This window comes from Apostichopus japonicus, chromosome 3 (genome assembly GCF_037975245.1).
Source record: "Apostichopus japonicus isolate 1M-3 chromosome 3, ASM3797524v1, whole genome shotgun sequence".
Taxonomy (NCBI): Eukaryota; Metazoa; Echinodermata; class Holothuroidea; order Aspidochirotida; family Stichopodidae; genus Apostichopus; species Apostichopus japonicus.
In genome coordinates this window covers 17,472,267-17,481,410 of record NC_092563.1, presented here as the reverse complement: position 1 = coordinate 17,481,410, position 9,144 = coordinate 17,472,267, and the positions used below count along the sequence as shown (strand labels likewise).

The window sequence follows — 9,144 nt, the reverse complement described above, 5'->3', positions numbered from 1 at the left end:
CAACAAGGTGACACTAAAAGAAAGAAAAAAAGTCAAAATTATGGGTTGCAATCACGTATATCTCTTTAATAAATTATTTTCTACAAATGTACCAAATTTTGTATTTTTAATATATATTTACAGGAAAAATACAGAGCCAAAAAAAAAACGAAAGAAAACGAACATCACAAACATATGAAAAATAAACAAAAACACAAAGAACATCACAGCACATGAAATATTGACAGGAAAGTATGGAATACCATATACGAACAAGACCTAACATTACACATTGGAATTTATTGCTATTGATATAAAATATATCATTCTAGCTTTCAGCATACATTCCCCTATTAAAGAATAATTAAAGTTAGAATGTAACCTTCCAGTACGGAAGAATGCACAACAGGCACCACCAACACATCTTTTTCTTCCATCTTGAATATTATTTCTTCATTTGTTACATCCGGTAACTCCTAATAAGCAGTAACCTTCTAACCAGAGAAGAACATGATCAGTCAACACAAGGGGCCCTGTCCCCCACCCCACCCGGTTCCAGCACCCCTGGAGGGGCAGAGGGGGTCATATACCTGTCCCAGGATCCAATCTGAGATACAGTTAACAAAGAAACAAAAGCAAAAAAATGGGGAGAGGCAAAAGGAACAAGATACTGGCAAACAAAACAAAAATATGATAATTTTTTCATTTTTTACAACAAAGCAACATTGACAATAAAGTAATAATTCATTGCATTATAACAAGCAATATATCATTTCCTCAGTGCTGTACAGGTCATTTACATATTTACAATGAGTATTTCTCTTGTATATCTATGTACAGTTACGACATCTGCTCTAGATCGGAGTTAAGAGTTGATACCATCTAGAAGAATGAAGGTATATTTAACTCCAGTCTCATTTGTCACAGATTTGTAAGAATACTATTTATCCCTGATGATGATGAAAAATGAGGATATTTAGTTGATTTGCAGCAAAAAACTTAAAATAACGTTTTTCATAATTCTTCTCCCTTTGATACTTGATTTTGGTTTCAAAAACAGCTGGTTGCATTCCATTCATAAAGCTATACACTGTAGGGCACCTCCCATCAGAATCGCTTGCCATTTACTTGCTAGGCCTGGTGGAAGGTTTCATACAAACACCTTGAAATATTTTGTTTCTGTTTTGTCAAAATGTTCCTCTCTGCTTGGTAATAAGCAATAATGACAAAGGAAAATATTAGCCCAGAATTTTATATGCTAATCAGGCTTGGCCTAATGAAACTTGATATTTAAGTGCTGTAGTAGTAAGCTAATTGTTGATATTTTTCGTTCCATTTTTGAAAAATAACAGCATATTTTGCAGATAACGAGTAAATATCTGTTAAAAGAGTTTTTTTTTATTTTTCCTTTTTTTTCCGTTTTTAAACAAAACTTTTTCGGTCATGTTAACTCAACTGATAATATTTCAGTGCAGTACTAAAACTAGATAATGTCAACAATATTTTCTCTTGAATAAATTTGCATTTCTTGAGGTTTTGCTACTATATAAAATGACAAAATATTTGTCAGAGAAAACCTTAAAGGTTCTGTACGTTTAATTACGAAATTTAATAAGTGGAAAATCTCTATCAACTATCAAAATTAGCATTATTCAAAATAATACAGTATTGTAATTGCTCTAACAAAGACAAGGTTTCATTCTTTCTTTTCATCAATTGAGCATTGTAGTATCTTTTAGCCCCAACACTTTTGTATCTATCGTTTAATCATATGCAAAAGCGGATATTTTTCAAAATTTTTGCCTTTTCTTCCTTCCTGACTTGAAATGCAACTTTGTAAAATCTAATACAAAGTATTATCCATGAGCTCATATTTCAGATATTAAATTCTGTAAAACTACTTCCAAAAATTCAACAGAATACAGCAGATTTAAAGAAACTTGGAAAAACTGTTCGAAAATATGTTCAGCACTGGATCACATACCGGCACGAATAAACAACCGACCTAGAGAAACTGGGAATGAATATTTAAACTTTTACATATCATCTACGAATCTTTATGGAGAAAAAAAATAATAGCCTTTGCAATCTTCTGCACCTTCTTTCTTGTACTATACAGCTGGAAGACTATCTATTCAGCACCTTGACAGAATAAGCATTATTTCTAAAATGACAAAATGTCATGGACTTTGTGGAACGATAAGAAACTTTTAATATCCACGAATGGCTTGAATAATTGATTTAATCACAACAAGTGAATTTAATACTAATAAGCACAGGTTAAGGATAACTTTAGACACAAAATTAATTTGAGTTTGTTATAGACCGTGAGAAAAACACTGCCATCTGTCCAGATTCTATTTCTATATCACTTTAAATTTTTTGTTGAGAAATGACACTTAAAGGAGCAATCCAGAGATATGGTATATTTCTTAAAGATGATTATATCTTGAAAACCTGAACATCTATAGATACCTAACAAGCTATCAAATTTGTCTGTTTTTCTTTGACTATCAAATATCAAGACTAAAAATTCTGGCTAAAGTCACCCTTTAACTTTGCAGTTGAAATAAATGACAAACTTATACCATACTCCGTCTAGTTATGTTGCCCATTTTGAGTGTAGCATATTGGTTTGTGTACTAATTAAGGCCCATAAGTCGATTGTAACTGGCAACTTTAATTGAATATTATTGCCAAAGCATGCATGACTGACAAGAAACTGATATCTAAGTTCACACTGCTGTGACATTACCAAATACATATTTTTATGAAACATATAAGAAAAGAACATTCCTTAGTCTTCAAAGCCAGCTTTTCAGTTTATGATATTTGATATTGTATGCATAATAGAAATCTTAATGCTTGATTATCTCTTCAAAGATAATACAATTTCGTTCGCACATTTCTAAGACGATCAGAAACACTCCCCGATCAATCGAACCACCAAATTCTCCTGAAGTTCTGTTTGGATGACTAGAGGGGCTTCAAAATGTCCTTTGGTCTTCGGGTGGAATGTCACTGGCAGCTTGAGGTAATGTCGAGGTTTAATCACATGCTCGTGGTGAGTGATGGAGAAGGGTTGTCGAGGACTCACAAACTTGACCTGAGAAAAGGAAATGAAGAACAAATGAAAACTTAAGTAGCAGCAAGAACTTAAGGCTGAAATGCTATCTAAGGCTAACATACCCTTTACTTGCAAGTTACCTCCAACAGAGTATAATTAACAGAGTATAATAATTTCCTTCACAACAACAAGTCAAAAGTCATGTTTTTTATAACTAAAGAGAAATGTTTCAAAAGTTGTGAATGGGAGGGTGCAATCAATCCCCTCCTCCCCCCCCCCCCAAAAATAACCCCTAGGGGCCTGAAAAGCTCATATTCTTCTTAGAGATAATAGAACATCCAATTAGGACTGAAAATTTTCAGTAATAATAGGGGTTTATAAATTTAAGTACAATCATAAGTGTTTTTTTATTTTTTATTCAATACGATCCTTCTAAACTCTGAAGTGTTTACAACCGTTCAACTCTTATCTTTTTATTTGCCAGAAGGAATATTTCATTTGTGGAAAACAAACCAGTTAAGAAACTAGATTTATAGAGAACAGCAACCAAAACCATGTATGCTGTAATCAATAAATATGCCAGAAAAAAATAGAGCAAACGCTTTTCCCACTCTGAAAAAAGTCCAAATTCATCAGCAACTTGAGTATGTGTGGGTTTGTTAAGAAGAGTTAAAGTGCAATGACTTATATGAATATTTACACAATGACTTATATGAATATTTACACAATGACTTATATAAATATTTATGCAATGACTTATATGAATATTTATGCAATGACTTATATGAATATTTACGCTATGACTTATATAGAATATTTATGCCATGACTTGTGTGAAAATTTACCGTCTGAGGACTCATGGAACAGTTCTTCAGCCGAACGGTGACCGTCTGAGACTGGTTCGCTTCGCAGCGATCAAATTTGGCTGATTCGCTGATGACAATTGATGACTTTTTGCTGTTGTGTCTTGTACTGAGAATGTCAAGATGGGTGTGGAAGGTACATTAGGTCATTGCACGTCCAAAAGAGTCTAAATTTTGTACGTTTAACTACTTTTCATGATCAGATTAAAAGGCAAAAACAAAAAACTTAACAAATATATAAACAATGTTTTTGAGATCACAGACAAAATAGTCACAGCTTAATAAATCACACAATTGTTTTGAAAATTACACAAAGATTTTCAAAACTTGTAAAGTCACACTTGGAACTTTTTGAAGAATTTTTTTTCTGCAATAAAAAAGGCATCCATGATGTAAAATTTGTCAAGGTTGTGAACACAATGAATACCTCACAAGTGTTAACAAGAATTATTTTTTATGTTAATACTCTAGGAAAAATCTAACTGTTTGCTTATTGGAAAAAAAAATGGGAAAAGAAGAAAGAAAGCAGTCCTTTTTTCTTCTTACCTGATTGAAACATCAAGACTGATATTCTTACCTTTTACCATTCCCAGCAGGCATTGCAGTAGTCTTCGACAGACCAATCGGATTGTTCGATGAGACTGACTTGGATACTTTTGTGAGGTCCAACGGCTGACTTTTTGAGAGTTGTTTGGCTAGTGCTTGGTCGTAGAGATTTTGTTTTGGAAAAGTTCTGGAATAATTATCGACATTCTGAGAGGTACGTTTCTTTGGAAGTCCGTGGCCTGAGAGCTCTATCCTTGTTTTATGAGACACAAGATTCTGAGTGGACGAACTCTGTGGAGAAGGTCATGAAATATTAGTGAGGAGCTGGGAATCATTTTAGTATTATGAGTTGAGAAACAATGCGAGGAACAGCTTTTACAACAAGGTAAAGAGAAAACTACCTGAACATTCAATGTTCCTTGCAAGTTACTGAAGGAAAGGTGCAAGATTTTATGATTTAACAGTTACCATGATACCAGTGTTACATTGTTGTAGCATAGTAACTGTCAAATACAATTCTAATCCTTAAAATAAACAGTTCGATGACAACACTTACCTCAAGATCCCAAAACTGAGAATAATCACCTTCTTCTCTCGGCATGAAATGCAGGGAAAGCTAAAAGTGACAAATGACAAAAAAGAAAGATAAAACAAAGAGCTATAATTGTAGATAAAGAAGACCAAGAGATGTTGTACTACAATAGAGGCAGACAATGAAATGTATCAACTTAACATCATCTTTGACTTCTCCAATTGTTTGGCATTTATTGTTCATCTCGATCTTAATTATCCAACAAACAAAGAGAGACACAAAATTGCAAATGAATCACAACCCACCTGCATTTTCTGGCCCGGGGTCATCTCGCCAGAGGTGCTTTCAAATCGAAAGGCGGAATAGGTGGTTCGACAGACTGTGCCGTCCGCCTGCTTCAGGTAGGCAGGGGCGAACGAGGAGAGATTCCACTTCATCGGGTACGGTTTGGTGTTCTCAAACTCAAAGATGAACTCTGTCAGGACAGAATGGAGAGAGGGAATCAGTTTAGATTTACAATGTTTACAACTCGAGGAATTACACTGGCTACCCGATAAGATGCATATATACTACCATGTTCTTCTCTCAGTCTCCGGCGCTATTAAAATATGGCACCCCATAGAACATATGAAAACTTCTACATCAAAGAGTGACAAACAGACCCCCTCTTGTAGCTTCTAGTCCCATAGTCTCGTATGGAGACCTTTGGTGATCGAAGCTTCCAACACACAGCTCCTCGCGTGGGCAACTCACTTCCGGGATCAATTAAGATTGTTGGACTCTTCCCAACAATTTAATCATGGAATAAAAACTCTTCAATTTTCTAAGTGTAACTAAATGGCCATTTTGACTTGGCACCTATAAAGTGCATTCAGCGACCCGTTCAGGTTGGATTCTTCGCTACATAAGAGTAACTATTATTATTAGTGAGAACTGGTACGATTAAAGAATGTGGAATTATCTAATATTCTGGATGACATTGCAATCATAAATTGACTGTAACAACTTTTCACCCTTGGAATGAATGAACAGTCTATAACATCAGGCCTGAAATTGACCAAAGAAATGTTGCCTTATTAGTGAAAGAATAAGATGCTATTCTCAATTTTTGAGGACATATGGCTAATAAAATTTTCTTTTATAATTTTCCAAAGATGTTGTTAGAGATTTGTTAATTCATGTTGCAAAAATGAATTGATACCTTGTCAAACAAAAGTAATGTGATTATGCTTTATTTTGATTCAACTGCAAGGTAGTTTGGCCAAACAATAAAAAAAAACACGCATCTATGTCTTCTGATAAATCTTGCAAATACACATTAATGTATAAATTTATAACAGTCCCTTCAGCAAGCTGAGCCTGACCAATGACAAAGAAACAAGGCTCGAAAGAACCGTACCAGATTTCTGTCCAACATGAGCATCTTCACAACTGATGACCTTTGACCTGACTTTAAGTTCTTTGGGAGAGACAGTTGCCGTGGGCAACGGTCTCCTCTGTGCAGCTGGTGTGGAAGGCTCGGTAGATAACGATTGCAACTGTTTGGAAGATGTTGGAAAGATTGAGGTATCTAAGGCAAGATCTTCTCGGATTTGGACTTTGATCTCCTAAAGATGAAGAAGAAGAAAAAAAAAAAACATTTCACATTTTATATACACTTCACTTCCCACCAGTTCTTTATATGCCAACAGATGAAGTTGATTGCTTAACAAATTGCTGGGAATTTTCGCCATCTTTGAGTCAAAGCCACATCCTTATAGCACAGTGCATTGTGGAAAAGCAAGTTCGTAATGCACCTGGCAACATCAAACTCAGTGATGCCTGCTGAAATTGTTTTCTCTATGTTAATGTAAAAATCACTAATCCACTGAGGATAATAATATTACTTTAAATAAAAGAGAACGGCTAAACAAATATTCCAGTTGTAGCACATGTCTGAGATATAAGAAAAACCAATACTAATAAATAGGGAAGGTAAAGCTGATAAAGACCATTTTTTTCCAGGGCTGCTTTATTGTTTGAGAAAAAGTTCTGTCAGTGTTTCTTTCAACTTCAAGAGCTTGTTAGTTTGCACTCAAGTAATTCTTCCCATTCCATGGGCTCTACCATTAAATTCTGAGGGGTGACGATTAGGAACGTAGAGTTGATCAAGTCCAGTTTTTGCCAGAGCTGCTTTATTATCAGCGATACAATTCTGTCGGCATTTCTTATAAGTTCTAGAGCTTCCGTCCTCAAATCTGGCCCACCACAAATTTCATTCCACCCAACCCAAATAAAAAATGGACTAAAGATCTTGCACTAGTTATGCAGGACCATAGGTATGCAGGACCATAAGACCTTAGGCTTAAACAATCTACTGGCCTAACCTGTACATAGCTCAACTTTTGAATAGTGCCAGTTTGGTTCTCCTTCACTCATTGCCAAAACTAAATTTCTTTCTAGCTCTCAAAGGAAATTAACTAGGATAACTTTAGTTCAAGAGGATGTGATAATTGAAACATAAACCTTAAAATGAAAGAAAAAAGATGCAAAATACAAAAGGGCTCTGACCTTCTCTTGATTATCACAAGAGACATAGATTGTTCCACTCCATGGAAGGATAACCCCTTTGGATTGAATGGACGGGTTTGCACTGACTAGTAATACTTTCTGCTCCATGGGCTCTACCATTCCATTCTGAGGGGTGATAGTTAGGATATGGCCTGGCCAAGCTATCTCAAAGCTGAGGGGAAAAAAATAACAAGATAAAAAATAAAGGGCATTCATATAATTTGAAGGGTGAATATGGTGCCGGTCAGTATCGACCCATGTGAACATGCAATAATACATATAAGCTTAAGGCCTTTACTTTGGTATGTGTGTCTACAGCCCTGCTAGTCAAACTGTGGTTAGCAATCTTCTTTAAGGATGCCAGAATGTGTCGGACAGTCGCCAAAGATTTGGAAGAAGAAGAAGAAACACACATTGTCAATATTTATGAAAAAAATCTTGAATAGAATTTACTTCAAAGTTGTACAATACAGCATTTTTTTGCAAGTAAGCACATATCTCAAATTTGAGATACATTCTCATGAGATACATACATTCTGACACCTCCATTAATGTAAACATGAAAATTGCGGTCGCCAAGTGTTTACTTGGCGACCCCAATACTAGGAGTCTAAAGTAAAGGTGATGTATAGTTGCAATTCTTGCGAAGAATTTCCCCTTCATTTTTATCCTAACCACTAAAGAAATTTGCTTACATTTTCCCATCTATTTATTTTGATGTTTCTGATTTGCCCTTATATCATAGAAACTTAATGGTTGTTTGGTGGACACTCTACACTACACTACACCTTTACCTCTCAAGCTATGACCCACACACAAATAATTCACATCAAGCTACATATGTATATCTAAGCAAGAATCTAAACAATAAATTATGAATATTTTCCAAGGTATGTATACCTCAATTTCCTCTCTGAGAGATTGCAGAAATGAATCCTCGCTGTGCCCTGTGAGTGTTTACTGCCTGGGGTCCAAGTTAACATAAGATGGTCAGGGTGAAGGCTCCATGGGCCACTGGGCCCATTGGATGAAAACCTTGAAGTTGGTGTCTGCTGATGGCCAGCAGATGGTGTGCGATTGTTTGCACGGGTTCCTCTCACAGGAGGACTCACAGAACCAAGATCTGACCTGTGATTAAATAAATCACAAGTGTTCTGAATTTCAAGAATTGCTTTCAAAGATGAACAAAAATGTCACAAAGTGGGAGAAGTGGCGTATGGAAAGGACGGGAGAGGAGGGGAGGGGAGAGGAGATAATGATTTAAACTCCATGCACATCATGTCCTTCAAAGACTCACAACTGCACAACATTATATATATATATAAATATATATCGGTGATCATGCACTGAAGAAGAGCTAGTTTTGCTCGAAAGCTCTGCAAAAACCAAACATTGGCTGTTTTGCTTCCAATAACTTACCTAATTAAATTATTGTATCTCACTCGAGATCCAGCCTTTCTCTAAATGCAGCATAGTTGTTTAACAGTTTTTCCGTTATTCCTATATATATAAATTTATATATATATATAAATCTCATTATTGATCTTCCATTGGAAGCTGTAATGTTGCAAACACAACAAGCTGGTCAAAAGTCACAGATATCACGG

The 9,144-nt window shown here is 35.4% G+C and overlaps 1 protein-coding gene across 3 annotated transcripts in view; it reads right to left on the bottom strand.

Moving 5' to 3' along the window:
- Positions 1-693: 693 nt before the first annotated feature.
- Positions 694-9,144, bottom strand: part of LOC139965256 (uncharacterized) — a 40,794-nt gene continuing 32,343 nt past the window's right edge. For all 3 annotated transcript variants that reach the window (XM_071967431.1, XM_071967429.1, XM_071967432.1), the window contains 8 exons: positions 8,438-8,665; positions 7,538-7,709; positions 6,387-6,594; positions 5,293-5,462; positions 5,012-5,071; positions 4,487-4,746; positions 3,892-4,018; positions 694-3,085 (listed from right to left, as the gene is read on the bottom strand). In XM_071967431.1, the coding sequence (XP_071823532.1) occupies positions 2,897-3,085; positions 3,892-4,018; positions 4,487-4,746; positions 5,012-5,071; positions 5,293-5,462; positions 6,387-6,594; positions 7,538-7,709; positions 8,438-8,665 (1,414 nt within the window). In that variant the 3' untranslated portion in view covers positions 694-2,896. The remainder of the gene's footprint in view (positions 3,086-3,891; positions 4,019-4,486; positions 4,747-5,011; positions 5,072-5,292; positions 5,463-6,386; positions 6,595-7,537; positions 7,710-8,437; positions 8,666-9,144) is intronic.